Here is a 19,764-nt window from a genome sequence, read left to right as displayed (position 1 = left end):
TTGCAGTATCTGTTTAGAAAGCTAATTCATCCATAAATCCCAACCACAGTCAACCTTCTATATTTTACTGCCACATCCACATATATTTACCCCAGTTTTTTTCATATCCCTAAGGATAAGTTTCTAATCAAATAAATTACAGGCAACATACAAAGAGGTAAAGGCAGAGTGTCACTAGAAGAACACAATGTAAACATACATATATATGCACCTCTTTCTGAAAAAACTTGTGGCAAGCCTAAACTAAGAGGTGCATGAAATAAACAAAGGTTCAAACATACAAACATAATGCAAGACATTCAATCTAATCAGTAGCAGGGACAACAGCAGAGATCTTCCATTCTCTATCCCCTAAGCCCCTCATACCACAAAGGCAACTTCTAAAATCACTCTCCCACCCTTCACAAAACTTTTATCTAGCATAGGAAATCTAAAAGTATTTTTCACAAATTTTAATATCAAGAATATTAATACCATTAAGATCATAAATAAATACTATTACTCCCCAGGGGTATCATACGTAGAATTCTCTTGCTTTAACACGCATCAGGGATAAGAACACACACTTTTCTCAAAGGAAGAAAATAAATGGTTTGCCTCTATTCCCTCACTTATTTCTGAAGTAGGTGTGCAAATAACAACTCTACAGAACTCTCAGTAACTCTTTGACTCAAGTAGAAGACACTGAGGCAAACAGTCAATCTAAATCACTGCAAGATAGCATCAGTATCTGATAACTTCACTCGAATCACAAATTATATTTTACTTGCTACTATTTTAGGGGCAGACAAAATATGTTACTCATACTCCAGTGAAAGGAGTCTGAGATACTGCAGCAAAAAATATGCCAGAATATTGCCAGCTAGCAGAACAGCAGTAAGGCTAACAAAACAAAAACAAACAAAACACAGATACTGGACTTTTTCTTGGCCTTTAGCTATAAACAGAAATAAATACCTTACCACACAGAACAGTTATGTTTTCTACAAAGCCACAGAAACATTTAGTGCACAAAATACTCTTTTCACTTTACATTTCTCACTCTACTACTTCGGCTTTGACAAGGCAGCAGGCAAGTTCACCAACTTCTGCAGATAAACTTTGCTGGTTACCCAACAAAAATGACCCAGGTGGTCCTGCAGCACCACCTGGAGTCTTAGGAGTGCCCTACAATCTGGTCATAGCAACAATCACACAAAATCACCAATACTTTTAGTCTGCTTTCCTTGCCTTGGGACATCATGCTGTTACTGTGTCTTAGCAATGCGATTTAACCAACCCCCACTGTCCAAACATTAAAAAAAAGCCTTGAAATTGTTCCTAAAGATCTTGTGAGTGCTGAGTGGGAAAGCAGAACTCAAGTTTACATCTTTCTGGACACCAGAAGAGCTTTATTTCTGAGAACGCTTGCAAACAGCCCTACTGTGAAAAACACTCCAGGCAGAGAACACCCCTCTGATCTTGCCAAAGACAAATCAACCACAAGAGACTAAACCACATAAAACAGAAGTCATTAGTTCCAGTGCTCATGGAGCCATTTATTTTTTCAGTGATCTCACTGGCCTGGCAAGGCACAGGGTGGGGTGCTGATGCTCTTGCAGAGGCTGGCAGAACCAATCCTGCAAGCCCTCACTTTAGGTCTCCAAGGCAGTTCCAAAATAGGACTAGTTACCTCATCAGGAAAGACCAGTGAAAACACTGTTTTCCTGCTGTTTATAAGTAAGCAACCTCTTTGAAGAACTTAATGATCAAACCTCTCCACCAAGCCAAATTAAGTGATCTCTAAAAAACTTAAGGTTATTTTGGTCACCATTGCTGAAGACATTTGAAAGATCTGTAGATGTGGCTCTTCCAGGACACAGTTTATTGGTGGACTTGAACATGTTACTTTACAGTCAGACTCAGTCTTAGAGGTCTTTTTCAACCTAAGTGATTCTATAATTCTACCTTGTATGTCTCTTGCTATGTCTGATGAGAGGGCATGAGTGCCAGAAGTATCCAAATTACCCTCCAACCTCACACCTGAAAATTACATACGTACCTATACAGCGGCATCCAGTATGACTGACTTAACATTCAACCATTTTTGCCGGGTAATTTAGTAAGGTGCTCTTCGATAAGAAGCACAGCAGACATCACAAAACATGCAGCACTTAAAATATGTCACAAAACAAGCAATCATGCTCCTGTTCGTAACAACGGACTTGTTACGAACCGGTTACCAACTGGTGAGATGATCTAACCAAAGCTGGCTGGTCCGCTTAGAGAGAGAAAGGCAGGCTGCAAAGCAAGTTTTAAAAATCCAGCATACTCAGTTTGGGGTTTGTGTGCAAAGACCATACCTCAGCTCAGAACTCAAATCAATGTCAATAAACACAATGATCCAGTTTCACCAGCGCAAGCCTTATGGTACAACAGCGCACTAAATCCACAGGCTCTGAACTAAAGCAGCTGTATCAGCTTTGACATGCTAGGATCATTTTTTCTAGTCCAGACAACACCAGACATACATGCTCTTCAGCAGCAACACTGCAGTATTAAAATCAATTATGATTTTCCCAGTTTACTGACACAGCATTTGCAATGTTTGTGCGTTATTTACTATGAACTAACCATAGACTAATTAAATCTGCCAATCTATAAAACACAGTGCTGGCAAGCCGGAATCAGATTATAGTGCTAGTTATTAGACAGAATTGTTGGTTCCTAAATACTGTTGCAACCAGGGTTGAGAAAGGTTAATCAAGGCTAATTTCTTCTTAGCTACCAAGATACGCAGGTTTTCTCCCCCACAACCAGCGAGAGCCATCCATATCTTAATTAGGCTTAGACAAAAAGGGAAAGCTTGTGACAAATGCTGTTACTATCTGTCAATGGCAGCCTAAACCAAATCCCTACAAGGAAAACTAGACGTGCATAATTTTCATATTCTATTTACAGGTTCCAGCCTCAATTTTAATGAGAAAAATGCTTCTTAGAAATTTACCCTTGGAATATAAGAAAAACTGGAGCCAGGACACATAAATCACAAATATTGGGAAAGTTTTAAAAGCAGTACGGTAAAAACAACAACCAAAGCAAAACACCTTGATAGCTGTGAAATGCACTAAAAAAAAAAAAAAAAAAAAAAAAAAAAAAGAATGTTTTCAAAAAGTAACTACTGTATGTTATACCAGGGTGTATTTCAACCAGAATCTGAAAAGACAGAATACATAATTTCTTTAATTTGCACTTCTAGATGACAGCGGGATTTTTTTTTTTAACTAAGTAAAAGTGACAGCAATGTATCTACAACTCCAACTCAGTCATGAAAAATTGAGATAATTCTTACAGATTTTCAAAGGCCTGCAAACAAAAATAGGAAGCAGGGGCAGAAATCAAGGTATGAAATTTGAAGCAGCAGGACAGAGAGTAAAAAGTCTGGTAACCATCACTTGATAAAGGCCACAACCTTTGGAAAAACACATTCATTTATGACAAAGATAAATTAGCATATGAAAATCACTGAGGATCACATGGGAACATCACAATTAATTAGGCTAAAGTCACACTGAGGAATATGATTTTTAACCAGAAAAACTTTTGCACTTTCCTGAAGCATTATGCGAACTTGCAAAGTTTGTAACAGCTATTAATGACAGATCATCCTAAAAACTGTAACAGTTATAGGGGGGAAACAACATTTTACTCTTCCCTTTCTATCAGCTACCCCCCTTATAAGTGGGATTGAACGTTCAAATACATTAGACACTTCCATAATTAACTCAGGTTCAGCCATTGCTTATCATCCCACATACACCTTAAGAGCTCGTTGGGGATCAGAGCAGTAGAGGTCAATGGACTGGACCACAAGCACCTGGCAATAAATTTGAGTTCAGCGGTTACCACACAGGAGTCAGGATCATCGCCCACCACAATGGTGTGGAAGCTGGGCACTCCAGGCACTGCTGCTGTCAACAGCTTCCTGCAGTTTCAAAGACATCACACCACACAGAATCAGCAAGGCTCTTCTTTCTCACCACTTCTTACGTCACCCGGCCATTTTCATACAAAGAACTGCAATATTCTCTACAGGGTCCAGCACCAATTTACCAAGTACCAGCTCTTGACATTCAGTGGCTTCATTTTAAAAGAAGTGTGTCTGTTTTTCAAACATATACTCCTTAACTCAGATTCAGCTCAGCAATTAATGCAGAAGACAAGGCTACATTCGTCTGTTCTTAGTAATGCACATTCTCAGTCAGCAAAAGCAGCTCTCCCTAAAGGTAGAGCAACCAGACCATTTCAAACAATATTCTGACAAGAACTGTCATCACCCAACAGCTGCTGGTAATACAAAAAGCAAACAGAATTTCTAGGTAGCCACCTTTGCACCTGGTAAAACAGATAAACAATAAAGAATTCAGTCAGTACTGCTAAACACCGCACAACAAAACTCTGCAATGAGAGGTTCCAGTTTCTCTGGGGCAGTACTAGGTTTCATTTTGTTGCAGAAGAGAATGTAATGGTAGCCCTGGACTAACAGCACAAGGAAGGAACTTCACTAAACAATCAGTGGCATCCTGGGTAACCAAGACTGAGGATTAGACAACCTAATCAGGAAAACAAGACGGAAAAACCTGAAGCTCTGCTACAGTACAGGACAGCTACCTGGTGTAAACACATATTGTTATATTCCAACATCAGGAAAGCATCATGCACCCCTATATTTTAACCACTTCTTAAAAATTATGTTCTGAGGGAAGCTGTAAGCTTAAATAAATGGACATGGTTCTGAAAGGTTGCTGAACCGAAAGCAGAATCAACTAAAATCCAGCTTTGGATAAAGTATTTTTGAAGATATGCTACACATGTGAATACAAAAATGAAGTGTTTGATGCTACTGCATTTACTATAACCTGCCCTAAGTGAAGCAAAAAGAAGACTTCAGTAGAAGGTAAGGAAAAGATCTCGTCAGGTTTATATAATTATGGTTTTTTGCTGTATGTACCCTGTTTAAGTCTAGCACAGCACTTACAGGTAGGAAATTTCAAATTATGTTTTATAGAAGACACAGTACCTACATAACAATTTCAGTTTTAAGAAATATTCAAATTCAGCTGTACATAGTTGTATTTTTTTTCTCCCAGAGGAATCAGGGGAAAGCAGGATATATGATCATTTATCTCTGCTGCCTAGGAATGAACAACCAGCATACTGGGGGGAAAAAGCTGATACCTGGACAGGAGGAAAGAAGAGCAAAGAATTTACTTAGACTGTGGGAGTCAAGACAGACATTGCACTCAGAGTGCTTCTTTAAAAACTTCAGAGGGCTTCAAGTATCAGCTCCTTGTTATCTGAAAGTCCTCATACCTTTTCCCTTCAGTCTCCCACAGGCAGCTCCACACAGCTCTCAGGGTCTGCCCCTAGCACACAGCTCCAGCTCTTTCTCTGAAGTCCTCTCCTCCTTCTACAGTTCCAGCTCACTCTTTCCTGTCTCTAGCACGGCCACCTAATCTCATCTGTCCTACATACAGCATCTTACCTTTTCTGTCCCTCACACAACCTCCTGCCCCTACCTCCTCACAGCAAGGCCAGCAGATTTCAACTGATTCAAACTCACTCCAACCAACCTCCTCCTACCTATGGATGTGATAGTGAGTTAGCTGGCAGGGAAAGGCTATTCCCACTCTTTGGTAATTAACACAGCTGTAATATATCACGGGTAAGATTGCTTTTAGTATTATCTTTCTCTGTCTCCCCACAACAGATAGTAATTTTACCATTTACTCCTGACACAACACACAAAAAAAGCAGTTGCATCTTTCATCTAGTACGTCTACGTATGCTAATCTTACAGGACCTAAGTTTGCACTAAAACAGCTTACAGCAGACACTTGTAAGAGCCCAAAAAGAGAAGCAATATTAAAAAAAAAAATTAATCAAGTATGAAATGTAATGCTATTCACACAACTTTTTACAGGGAAGACCCTCAGAAATTACCAACACTACAGTCACAGTAAGATGACACAGTAAGAAAGGGAACCTGCTCCAGTGCACCTTTTGCTTTCCAGGTTGTGGACCCCTGCCCCTTTTGCCATCCCTTCTGCACAGAAGGCAACAATCACATGACCTCAATCACCAACTTGATAGTGAAAAAACCCATTGTTTTTCTGGTGCACCATTCACCTGTCAGATCAACACCCACAAGCAGAAACCCACAGCCACGTGACAGCCAAGCTCCTCCACTACATCCTTCCTGAACCTGGGATTTTCTTGTTGAGAGACCAGGATGAAGAAGGCAACCTGCTGAGTGTTAAGTGAAATCGTGCCCTCACTCACTCTTCTGGCTGCACATGAATCAATTTTACATGACTGTCTGACCCTTCTGCTTTCCAGACACTTTGCCAGAAGTCACCAGCACCCAAGATGCACAGGTATTACTTAAAGTACCAACCCTGGTTCTTCACCAGTGCTGCCAAAACAATGCAGCTTAGCTGGAATGCCTTTGTTAGCTGAATTTTTCCAGCTCCAGCCACTTTAATTTTGATTAGGCAGCCAAACGTACTTAATGTCACGCTAGCAAGTTTCATGTGACAGACATTCCTAGTTGAGAGAGGGCAAGAGAGGGATGTTAGGAGATGAGAACAGTAATTTTAACTGAGTCAGATGCAAAACTAATGCAGATTTTTACTTGCAGCAACAATAAAAGCAAAATACTTGAGCAGGAAAATGCTTGAGGTAATACTGGTACCACCACCAAGAACCAATTCATTATATAATTCCAGTAGCTTCTTTTATAAATTCACCTATGAACAAGGAATTGTGAACACAGAAATAATGACAGAAACACTAAAACTTCATTGGTGAATTGTCAGGACGTAATAGTAACCCCTGAAAAGCCTTGCTTTGTTCACTATTGACACCTCATTTATCTTTGAAAACTAATCTGCAGCAGGGCTGCACAAATGCAGACACTCAAGGCTGCTATGAAACCCGTGCCACACACTGCAAACTACAGGTTTACACTACCATAACCCTGCTAACAGTTAAGAACCAAGTACAATAAATTCCACATCAGCTGAGGGAGCAATATAAAGCAAGTATTTCTACTGATTTCTACTATTTCTCCAGAAATCGCCAAGGAAAAAATAGAAGTCATTACTGTGGAAAAGACTAATGTAGAGCTTTGAGCTAAACAGTTAAACTGTAATTGATTCCAAGTGACAACTTTTCCTGCTTGGTAACTCCCAATTAAGCTGTTTAATTAGAACAGAAGGACCCAGCAAGTGTGAACACACTTCATTTCTACAGTAGACCTCAAGCACATGTCTCACCAGGCATTACAAATTTCCTTACAGCACTAATGTACTTACTAGCAAATTTCAGTTTAACAGATAAATTTTAACAGAATTTTCTATTTCTCCAAATCTGTAAACTACCAGAGTCACTCCTGCAAATTACTACTACTTTGGTACTTTTCCCAAAATTCTCCTATATTCCTGGGCAGAAGCTGCTACATGTGCTTACTATATTTACAACAGAAAGACAACATCAGAAAAACCTAACAAAAGTTACTGAAAGAGTGGTGAGGTATTGAAGCACCTTTTGGCTGATTAGAATAATGTGGTAAACCTAAAAAAAAAAAAAAGAAATTGTCAAACATAGATTCAAGAATAAATTAGCAGAATGCAAAGTAGTATTCATCATATCTTTTTATAGCAAGTAGTGATAAGCACCAGTGAGACATATTTAAATGATCTAAGGAAGTCATTTTTCTTCTACAAGTTATACCAACTAGAAATAAGTACAAAAAATAAATAAAATAGAGCTCTTGTAAAAGTTTTGGCAGTTCTTCATGTTCTCATCTCAGAAAACAAAAAATACTCAGAACTTTCTGTTCTTTTTTACTAGCAAATTTGAAAACAGAAAAAGCTTAACTAATTTTTCCATCTTGGATTATTATAAGTTTTTATACAAATTTGAACCATGATGTAACAGCACTTATATCAGATTCATCTCTGAGCTTGCCCCCAACAGATTATTTGATTAAAACTATGCCATATTTTATTTCAAAAGAAAAAAAAGCCTATTTAATTCTACCCTTGCTCTACAATGTGCAATAAAGTGTGAAAGTGTTGATGGGTTTGTTAGGTTTCCACATCCATGTTTAAGCCTGCCAAGTGAGGCTGCAAATGGATCAAAGGTTAGAACTGCAGAAACAGGAGCTAAGAGAGCTTCACCCAGCCCAGTTAGTATCTAGCTCCTTTGACTTAACAACTGATGTTAAAATATTCATAGATTCCAGACCCCATGCATCTCCATTAGTGATATCTTTGCAAACTCAACTGTAACCTAGCTCATATTTGGGAATTTGAACTGATTTTTTTTTTTAAAGTAAGAATCTCTGAAATATGTTTTCCTCGCTAATGAGGTTTGAGCATACATAGTACACTTCCAATCCAAAGGGTAAGTGCTGCAATTAAGCTCTTGGCACCTGCACAGATCCTACCCCAAGGTCTCGAGCCACGCACCAATACAATAAAGTATACTTAATTAAGAACTATTATGAAAAATCTGTACTAACACATCTGCATGGATTTTGTGGAAAATGTAAGTTACACCAAGAAAAGTTACATACTACCGGGAAAAGTGTTAGGCTGCTAGGTTCAACTATAAATGTATTATATATAAAAGTGATAAACTGGTAAATGCACAGATCTGTGATAAAAGATAAAAAGAATTGTAACAGCCATTCTTCCCCCACTCTCACACATATACTCTATTCTTCTGGCAGAAAGTTCCATTCCTAGATAAGAAAAAGCTAACAATTGGTTATGATCCCAAAGTTTCAGTTCATCATTTAGATGAAGTTTATAAGAACGCTGAAGGTGAAGCATTGAAAGTAAAATGGGTTTTCGATAGAATCTGGTGTCTAAGCACAGCCTGCTGGACTTCTTGTCTATATCTTTTAGAAAGTCCATGCAATGCAATGGGACTTCAGTACTCTGCAGCATTTGGAGCATCCCAAAAGCTCAGTGGTCACGCCCACGGAGAGTTCTACAGTGAGGCCAAGAAGTAATAGAGGCATGAGCAACTGAGGCCTTGTTATCACTTACTGAATGGATGTTCTACAGCTAAAATGGTAAGAGCCTTCACAAATACTGTTCTCAGGAAAAGCAACAGCAAGTAAACCAGCAGCACAAGTAAGCCGAGGGCAGAATAAACCTATATTTACACCACATTAGAAGGCAACACGTGACACTTAGCACCACCGAGTATCAGTAGGTCACAGAGGGAACAGAACTAATTTCCCGCTTTTACCCTAAGACTGCAGGAGACATTTATCAGCACAATAGTTACATCCCATCTTGTCTGGCTCCAAAATAAAGCCGACTGGGTTTCAGGACAAATTAATGTGACTTTACACACAGGATTCTTGAACTGGACACAAGTAAAGATTCAACAATTCAGTAACACTGAAATTCAGATGTTAAAGGCAAACATTCTCATCTGGCTTTACGTTTGCAGTAAGCCAAGAGTGAGCATGGGACCCTTATCAACCCTTTAAATAAATAAGCTTCCAAGATATTTTTTAAAATTCAAAAATTATGTGGTTAATAAATTACAGACTAAACACAGCACCAGCGCAGTTAAAATCTGAGAGAAGAATAAAACTGAAGGAAAGTAACAGTTCTGCAAACATACATGTTGTAGACAACAGCAAATCCAACCACGCACCTGAAGAAATGAGCTGAGATTCTTGGCTGACAGAGATGAACACACTATTGACTAGTAGTTGGTACTGTGAAAAATTGTCTTCTAAATGTATTTTAGATGCAGTTTAAAAGAATGGCTTGTATATAATTTAAGAGATGTGGTTGCCATGGAAGCCAAACCTTTATAAGCCTCTAAAAATCCCAATTAGCTCCCTGAAGTAAGAATTACTGCATATCCCTTATGCTTTCCTTTAAATTCAGTGGATTTGTTTTCATCACAGCACAGTTTGTATTCCACAAAGGTCAATATCAGCAGCTTACATAATAGTAAAACCAACCTTGACACAGACAGCACTAATTAACAGACATAAAAACAACCCAAGCAGCCACACAACACAGACTAATCCCTACTGCTACAAATGCCAGACATCTCAACCAGCACTGCATGTGTGTGTGCGTAGGTGGAACAATCAGTCACTCATCCCAATCTTGCACATGTAAACAAGAAAATGCAATACACGTAGAATAGAGATTACATCTTACCTCACTTAAACGCATGGGAGGAAAAAAAAAAAAAAACTATGGTAAAGCTCTATATACTTAAATCATTTTTCCCACTGAAGCTATGATCTTAAGTTAATACAATAAACTCTTTCACTGCTCATATACTATCAGCCATACAGACAGTGTGGCAAGCAGAAAAATAAGCTGAGCACAATTCGTAACATAACCTCAGGCTTCCCCCAAACCACAGATGCTGCAGACTGACAGCCCAATTCACTATCATCCCAGAGACAGCAAATCTGTTAGACTGACTAGTGAAAAGTTCCCCAGCAAGGAGGAAGCCTCCACATAATTCACAATTCTGTCCTTTATTCACAGCCTTGGTCCTTCCTTCACCCCTTGCACTGGATGCACGCCAGGAGAAAAGAGGGCTACGGCAAGCAATCAAGACACAAGTCAGGGTAGCCCTGTGGCTCTTCATGCCTTTGCAGTGCCCCAAAACAAAGGGCAAAGTCCCAACAAAGAACATGCTTAAGGCCTCATTTTTCTCTATAGTGGATTTTGCGCCAGAAAATTCTTGGGAAAGCCTAAAATTGGGCTTGGGAAATTTAAAGCCTATGGGTAATAATCAAAAAGCATCAAACGTATCTGTTTTAATTAGCATTCTAAATTATCTAAGTGGAAACATCTTATCTTGAAAACTCTCCACTTGTTTTAAGGATTGACACTTCAATGTGAATTCCTTACAAAACTTTTCAGTAGTATCTTTTCACTTGTCCATAGCCACTGCATGCTATCCAGGGTCAAAGTGCACTTCTATCTCAAAATCAACATCTGCTCCTAGGTTCCCTGAGCATTTTTCAGTTTAGAGCTGCCTCCTGTCTCCACCCTCCACCAAAGCGTGTTTCAAGCAAGAAAGGAAGAACTGAGAAAAACCATGTGCTTTTGAAGAGGGATGCACAATCAAATGCTTTTGACTAAGGACTGTGTAACTCAAAAAAAGCCATAAATATATTTTATGTTTGCCTTCAGTTGACAAAATGTACCACTGTATTTATAGTCTAACAAGAGACAGAACCCTCACACAAAGACAAGCACGTTTCTCACATGAGACAGTCTCAAAACAACAAATCAATAGCTTTGTTTATAAACAAGTGTAGGTGTATTGCTTATTCAGAATGACAATACTTCTCCACCAGAACTAATGTTAAAGAGAATGCATTATAGCAATGCACTCTAGCACTAGCCAGAACTCTCATAAGAACACATTCATACTCTACAAACAGGATTAAAAGTGATCTGCCATCAAAAGGATTTCAAATGCCCAAGCCTGTGCAAAACAAACTGATTTCAACAAGACTCTGACCTCACAGCCCCAAAGAATAAATACCTAATGATGACTCCAAATTTTAAATCAAAAGTAATCATGTTTGAAAAAGCTTCAGATACTTTACCTGTATTATATTTAAGTAAAAGCAAGTGCTGCATAAAGCCAGAGAGGCAGGTGTGAAGTTGAGACACAATGTACACACAGAAATGAATCACAGTGAATGGAGTACATGCATTACCCCACACAAATTAAGGCTACCTAATTGTTTTGAGACATCCCCTTCCCACCCACCAGGTCACTCCGAAATAGCTAATTCAATTTTCATTTGCTGGGTAAAGTTGTCACCACATTATCCACACCCACATCCGACTCATATAAACCGTCCTGTAATAAGCAGAATCCAGCAGAGGTCAGAAATGGCCCTGCACAGGAAATGCCTGGGTGTTTTCCATTCAGGCTCTGAGGATTACTCTTCTACGTGAAGACAGCCCAGGTCTAGGGTCATGCTGTTGTACAAACTTTATTTTAAATCATTTTCTGCTTAACCTGCAGTATTAGGCTTTGAAGAGTCCTTTGAAAAGGAACTTCGAAGCTTACTAATTCAGTTGCCCTACAGCATTTGTATTTCATAATAATTCTGTTAAATCCTACTAACTTTATATATCTCTGATTCCGGCATTCTCATGACAGAAAAACAAATCGGTAATGCACAACGATTTAACAAATTAACAAAGACTCAAAGACACTGTTCAAACCCATAGCCTTGACCCACACAGGAGCACATCACCACTTCCCTTTTACTCCATCAGTACAAAACAGCAGCTCGCAAAGTCAAGAACGATCTCAGCAACACAACAGCACACTTTTTGCACAGCACACCTGGAACACAATGCACCTGACAGTACTAATTGATCATACAAGCGTTTTAAAAACGTTTCCTGAATGCCTCCTAGTGAGAAGTGAAGTGCATCAACAGGATGTTATTTAAAAATGAGAAATAATTGCCACGGAATTAATAACTTGGACTTATGCAATACTTCTGCAGCCAGCTGGAAACACTAAACCATAAAGTAATTTGCATCCCCATCTCTCAGCAGGGCACAGATGGAGACTTGCAAAAAGCCAATCTGCAGGTCAGCACATTCAGGAGGTGACAGCAGTTCCAGAAAGCTTTGAGGCATCGCAACACTTCTTTGTGAACGCTTTTTCTTTTCTTTTTCCCCTCTACCTTCTTACAACTATCGATTGCAACGTTGCCAGCAGCGATTCTCCGTGACCCTGCCGTTTTACCGGCACGCCAAAGAGAACCCGATTTGAATCACGGCTGCCATAAACACGAGACACCCTTCCAAGAGGGCAGCGCTTTTATCGCTGCAGTTCACAAGTCAAGGAGCACAGGTCACGCTCCGCCAGCCTCCCGCGGGCTCCAGCTGCTGCTCCCTCTCCGCACCTCCGGCCCGACCCCGAGAGCCGGGCGGGCAGCGCCCCGACACACCCGCCCGCACTGCTGCGAGGCTGGGGGCCAAGGAAACTATTTGCTTTTAATTGCAAAGCGCCCGCAAAACACTGCCTTACCCACCGCAGCCACTAGAGATTTCTTATCGAAGCACCTTCTCGCTCCGTGGGCGCTCTGCAGAAGCGCTGAAGCAGCAGCAGCAGCCGCCGCAGGTTCTGCAGCGCGGAGGGGGCGGGAGGCACAGCGTGCAGCCCTGGCCCCGGCGCCCGCAGCCCCCGCCCGGCATCGCTCCCTGCACGGAGCCGCCTGTGAGGCAGCGCTGGGTACTGACCTCCCCGGCGGCGACGGCGGCGGCTCCTCCATGGCGGCGGCGGCGGCACAGACCAGCGCGACGGCGTCTCTCATGCATGCACCGGGGCCGGCATGGCGGCGGGCCCCGGTGCGCGGCGCGGGGGCGCAGCGAGGAGCAGGAGCAGCAGGAGGAGGGGAGCGGGTCCCTACCCGGCTGCAGGAGCGCGGCCGCGCAGAGCCGCCCGCGCGGCCGCCATCTTGGGAACAGCCTCCGAGGGCAGCGGCGCCGGCAGCATCGCTACGGCGCGCCAGGAGGGACCGGCCGCGCCAGAGGCGCTCGCTCCACCGCGGCTGGGTGGGGGGCGGCTCCCGGTGCGGGTTTCCCTCTCTCGGCTGCGGGACAGCGGCGCTTCGCTCCAGCACCGTGAAAGTTACATCCCCGCAGGTCCCCGCGAGGGGCCGCGTTTATCCCGAGGCGGGGCGGTGATGGGGGCGCGGCGGGCGCCACCGCCCCCTCCGTGCCCCGGTGGCGGAGCTGTCAGGCGCTGCCTGCGGCCGCTCGCAGCAGGTACCGCGCTCCCTGCCGCTGCTCGTTCCCACACCGCCGGCAGACAGGGAGAAGAAAAATATAACTGCTGAGGGGAAGATGGTTTCCCTCAGCAGGTGCCAGCTCCCTGCTGCCGTGCCGGCCCCAAGTCCAGCGCCTGCGGAGGCTGAAGCGACCACGGCCGGATCCAAGGCGGTGGAAGGCGTGAAAGACCCTTGAAGTCGCCTCTGGGGGCGTGCATGGAAAAGTAATCTTTTATACTCTGCTGCTGACAAGAGTAACTTGTTTGAATTTATGAACCTGGACTTTTTAAACCCTCCATCAGCACTGCCTATCAGCCTGGGACAGAGAACTGGAGCCACATTATCCAGCTGGAAATAGAGGGAGGAAGATGTGATTTCCTGAAAATGTAATTTCGTTTAATTGTTGGGGTCGGTGAGAGGGAGCCTCACCTTCTGCCTTACGGGACTGGAAGCACAGCAACAAACCCTGGCATCAGCAAGGCGTATACAAAGCTCATACGTTACTTCTGATGGGTGAAATTGGAGCTTGGACTAGAGTCAGTCTTAGATTCTGCATTTGTGCACCAATTCTTTCATTACCTGTACAAGAAATTTGCACCTTTCTAGTCTGATACCAAAATTCTGTTCTAAAGTTACTGTTCACGACATAAAGTTGTCCATCTCTCTGTCGAAGTTTAGGAAACAAATTCAACAGTCCCTCTGAAATAAAGTAACTTTTTTAAAGCTGAAATGCAGGATATACTTCTACTATATCATCTTAATACTATCTGCTATTTATCATCGTAATGAATGCATGCTTTAAAATGCAGGACCAGATAAATAACGTTATGCAGGAAGCCACTTGGACTGTTTTCCGTAGGTCAAGAAAGATACTTGAATCATCACGACTCTGATGATCATGACATTTGAAACATCAAGACATTCAGCATTTATGTCAAGAATTATTAAAGATACCTCATGTAATGGAAAAATGCAGTATTTAGCATGTTAAAGACTTTTGCTTGAGTACTTGAGCCCAAAACCATAAAGCAGTTCCAATGGCAGATACACGCAATACATTCCCACTAATCTGTCATGAACAAAACTTAGAAACCATAGCTGAAGGTCAAAAATTCTGAAGTGCTTACCTAATAAATTAGTTGTCATCTCCATAAAAAACATACATTATCTAAAGTAAAGCTGGTTACTTCACAGTATGCATGTGTTTTTAGTATGGTCACAAATAACAAAGAGTTAATGTTACAGATTAAATTTGAGCATTCTTTTAAGGTAAGGATCCTTGTCTCGCACCATCTCTTCAGCTGTTTGCAGGGCAGAGACGTATTTAGCAATCATGGCAAAATATTTCAGCTTCTTTGCTTCTTCTATCAAAACAATCAGTGCAGTGGTCTGATAGAAGCACGGTTTTCATTAACCAGGAAAAAATCTGATACTGCATTTTGCCATAGGTGTGATGGTGTGGAACTGGAGGCCCCAAGGGCCCTTGGCAAAGGGAGAAATGGGGACTGACCACTGCCACTACTTTCTGTAAATATTAAGATAGTTTGCTGAAGTAAACTGGGTTTCAGTGCAGCCTCTCAAGGGGGTCCAGAAAACTCTTCCCTGTATGCTTTTTCCCCTTTCCCTTTAGGGGAACCCAGCATATTGTGTTGCATCACACTCTTGTGGTATATCACAGAAAATATCCTAGAACTGCAGATACTGGCCAAACAAAGCAAAATTTGATACACAGATGCTTCTTTATCTGCAAGTGACCATAGTGAGCAACATAGCTCCTGGCATCAAGGAGAAGATTGTAAGAGGAGAAGTTTATGAATGGCCTTACAGAGAACTTGGGAAGAAATTAAAGAGATGTAGGAATATTTGGAGATGCTAGTACATAAAACATCAGATGACTTAAGAGTCTCAGAGCCTATATAGGAATAATATTTAGCAAAGAAAAAAATTTAAGGCAATACAGAGGCTTAAAAAATTGATATGCAGGAAAAAAACATGGTTTCTTTGAAGGAGTATCATCATATTTCAAAGACTCCCTGACTGCCAATTTCTGAGTTTAAACATATCCGTATTTCATAGGTGCATGGATATTGATTAATGAAATTGTTCACTGTGGTTCTACTACTAGAACAGAAGAAGGCACAAGATTAAAATACATATCCCAGTAAGTAACATCTGTCTGTAAGAAATTTTTAGGAATGGATTTTATTGTCTGATGTGGCAAAATCATTACTCCAAAATTCCAGGTTTAAAAAACAAAACAGGAAGCAAGTAACTGTCAAAATAGACAAATTTATTTCAGTTTAACTTCTGTTTTCTGAAGTTTTAGAATTATTTTTTTTCTTTTTTTCAGAAAACATCTGGCTTTATAATCTAGCAGATGCTGCAATTGCTTAGGAATTGCTTTTTTGTTCTAGCAACATGCCTTTTATTACAGTAGCAGTCCTAGAACTTGCCATAGAAATTTGTCATGGCAGTAGCATCCTAATAGCATGATGGTCTTTCAAACAGCATTTTTAAATTTCTACTGCAACTACCCTTGAAATTTCTATCTATTCCTGGGACATATATTCTGTTATGCCTTACTCCTCAATTCATCACGGTTATTGAACGCAATTGTACATGCAGCTGTGCTTTTGCCATTTGCCATTTGTCCAATTATTTCCTATATACAAAAAATCCTAATGAAGACAAAGAAAGATTTGGTCCATGTAGGTAAATAAATACATTATAAGAATATATTTGAAATTTTTTCTCTTGGTTGTTGTCTCAAGGCCAAACCTCCAAACTTTTTTTCATAGTATGAATGCTGTGCAGAATAAGGCACAACTTGGTTTCAGGTTTTTTTAAGTCAGTAAATGAAATCTAGTAATCAGATTGTTCTTCACTGTGTGAACTGCATGCAAAAGAAAAAAAAAATCAAATTCTTGACAAAATCAGCTTTGTACAATTAGTTTTTCCTTCAAATAAGTTATTATTTTAATTCTAATGAAAGCTATTTTAAAGTAAAAGCAAAGTTAATCAGACATTAGAAAACAGGCTTCTAGGTATAGTTAGTCTAGATTTAGTAAAATGTGCTGAAAAGAGAATATTCATTTTTTCTTGGTCATAGATTAGGAATGCTCTTCTGCAATGCAATGAAGAGTAAAACATGAACAATACCTGCATTTAATATCTAGAACACAACCTGACACTATTTCTTATGTAGACATTGCAAGTAGCATCTCCAGAGTCCAAATAAAATACCAGGATGTGTTTCTACCTGGACATATGCAGATTCCTCCATCTGCCGTTTCGTTGTTCTCACAGAAGATCAGGTTGGGGGTGGCATTGAAAGAAACGGAACTCAGTTTTCAGTGTTATCTAATCTGAGCTCTGCTGCAATTGATTTGGAGTGTGAAGCAGAAAGAAACGAAGGAGTCCCACTGTATATACCCCTGTTCAATCAGCCGTTACCGCTGTGATTCATTCACTTGGGAAGCTGGCGTGAGAGCTGCCAAAGCTTGTTCAGCAGCATGGTTTAACGCCCCTGCTATAATAGGAGCCAGCTAGCTTGACAGAGGCGGAATATTTCTGTCTGAGCGCTGTCATCTCGCAGGCTGCATGTCGGATTGCACAGGGCTCAATACCATTAATTCACCACTATTAAAGGAGTATTTGTTAGTAAGAGTAGCATGAGGTCAGAGACATTCCTGTGATTATTGTTTTATCACTTCAACTGGCATTATTTTTTTAGGTACTTCCTGTCATAAAAAGCAACTCTATGTAGAACTGCCTCTGCATTATTAAAATGCCATAACCTATATGAGAGAAGTACAAAATCCAGTTGTGCTTAAAGATACATGCTTTTGCTGTGTAAAGCTGGTCTTTGGGCTCAGTGTTTGTAAAGATGGCCGTAGCTAAACACACTGTCTGCTCTTCAAAGATGCCAGGGCACTGGGCATAGGAATTATCTGAAACTGGAAATGTTGACATGTGTATAAAAGTCTGGCTACAGCAGTTTATATCTTCCCAAGAACTGATTTTGGACCTGTGAAAATCAGCTGCACTGAATTTAGTGCTACTTGAACTTGACTGTCAACAACAGAGTAAGCTTGCTTAAAGCTAGCTTGGCTCCTGCTAAATCATATTTTAGTTCTTTCCCCAGCTGTATAATAGACATACTCAGTGAACAGCCGTGGGGCATTTATAAACAAGAGCAAATGCTTGTCTGCGTTTGTGTTCACTACATTAATTTCATGTTCAAAGAAGCTCCAGTGAAGAATTTGGGCCAATTCTTTGAAACCATATTTGTAGGCCCAGAGCATATCCATCAGTCTTCTGTGTGTGTCTGACAGTGCAGTTCAATGCATTGTTGCACACAACTCTTTCAACATGTTTTCCAGCATCTTGCAAGTTTGACTAGTTGCTTATACCAAAATTTATAAAGTGATGCTTCTTATTTCCATCATCCCAGAAAGCACCAAAAGAAGTTCCAGACTATGTCTTTTAAAATATCTGGTTGTGCAGCTGAGATTATTTCTATGTCTGCCTTACAGCAGCTGTATTATCCTATCAGAAAACAGCTGTGAGATTTGTATCAGACTTCCCTGTCTAGGAAGGCAGGAGCTGTCCATGTCTTCTCCTTCCAACAGCTCTTTTTATAAGTGAGAGTAATCTCTTAGAGAGAGAAGAAAAGCAGCGTAGCTGGCATTTTCTTTCACCCCAGCAGTTTCTGGCAGTTATAACAGCTGGATGGAGTTATAAGCAGCCATGAGAAAATCTTAATCTTCATTAAATGTTAATCCCTCCAAACACTTACATACACATCAGTTCACTTATATAATAGGCATACTGAAATCAATGGGGCAACCCTGGGAGAGCAGTTACTCACAGATATAAATGTTTATAGGATTCATTTCCTCCTTTTGCTCTGAATCATCTGGAATAATGTTGTCCCCACAACTTCACAAGGTGAGTTTTGTGGCGCAATCCTGTTGATGGCTCCGTTCTGGTGAACGTGAATAGTAATTAAGATATTCCCCGTTTGTTGCAAATCCGCCCTAACTAGAGCATAGTGAAATAGTATCTTATTCTACAGCTCCCAGTTGTGTCCCTTTCTGCAGTGCCTTGGGTTTTATTTTTTAATTTCTGTCCATTTCATTACTTAAAAAAAGCTGTTCCCTCATTGTTAACATAATTATTTTCATTCTTCTAAATACTTACATAGTTCCTGCAGTATAAAACACTATAAACAGGTAATTGCCTGCCATTTGACATTATTTCAATGCATTCAGAGTTTTTTATTCTCATTTGAATCTTATTGGCCCCTATCATTATTTCTATAATTGATTTCCATTTCCTCTTCCTCACAGGAATTGATGCTTATTTTAAGGCAGATTCATGCTAGGAGACATAGCACACGGCACTTGAAATAACTGTGGAATAATGTGAGCTAATATGCTGTCCTGGCATAGCAGTCTTTCCAGCTACAGCCAGCTGAGGAATCCAGATTATGACCTTTGTGTTAGGGAGCTGAGATCCATGTGACATTTTCTGCTGAGCTGTTTGTTTAGAAGATGGTTTCTATCAACATCTTTGGGTGGATTTCACTATGACTATCAGGATACAATGGGCATTGATAAATTTTAGGAGTAGCCATTTTAATTCTAAATTTCAGTCCAAAGCCTATCAGTTCCACTGTACTTGCTCTTCGGCTGTGGTGATGGTCAAAAATACTAAAGGGTCAAAATGTTAGTTTTTGTTCCTGTCCACAGAAAATAGAACGAGTTAATGTGTTGGCTAAGAACAGGATGACCTTGTTGCAGCTGAGGATCTGTAATTGCTCCTCTAGCAGGCTGAATGCTATGGCATGTTTGAGCCCTGCTTCTGCTGTTTATCTATGGATAGCGTGAAGTCCAGAAGAGAAATTTCTTTCA

At 40.7% G+C, this 19,764-nt stretch overlaps 1 protein-coding gene across 9 annotated transcripts in view; it reads right to left on the bottom strand.

Annotated features, from left to right (window-relative positions):
• MAP3K4 (mitogen-activated protein kinase kinase kinase 4) overlaps nucleotides 1-13,476 on the bottom strand; it is a 65,394-nt gene extending 51,918 nt beyond the window's left edge. For 5 of the 9 annotated variants that reach the window (XR_009207636.1, XM_040058526.2, XM_040058525.2 and 2 more), the window contains exon 1: nucleotides 13,320-13,416. Coding sequence is in view for 5 of the 9 variants with exons in the window: in XM_040058526.2 (XP_039914460.1) it covers nucleotides 13,320-13,393 (74 nt within the window). In the remaining 4 variants the exon portion in view is untranslated. Of the gene's footprint in view, nucleotides 1-5,352; nucleotides 5,538-9,720; nucleotides 9,739-12,411; nucleotides 12,495-13,319 lie in introns of those variants that run through there. The other 4 variants (XM_040058524.2, XM_058419764.1, XM_058419765.1 and 1 more) reach the window with 4 other exon arrangements.
• Nucleotides 13,477-19,764: the final 6,288 nt, after the last annotated feature.

This window comes from Hirundo rustica, chromosome 3, assembly GCF_015227805.2.
Source record: "Hirundo rustica isolate bHirRus1 chromosome 3, bHirRus1.pri.v3, whole genome shotgun sequence".
Classification (NCBI taxonomy): Eukaryota; Metazoa; Chordata; class Aves; order Passeriformes; family Hirundinidae; genus Hirundo; species Hirundo rustica.
Note: the sequence above shows the minus strand (reverse complement) of the source record. Positions and strands in the feature narration are given on the sequence as shown.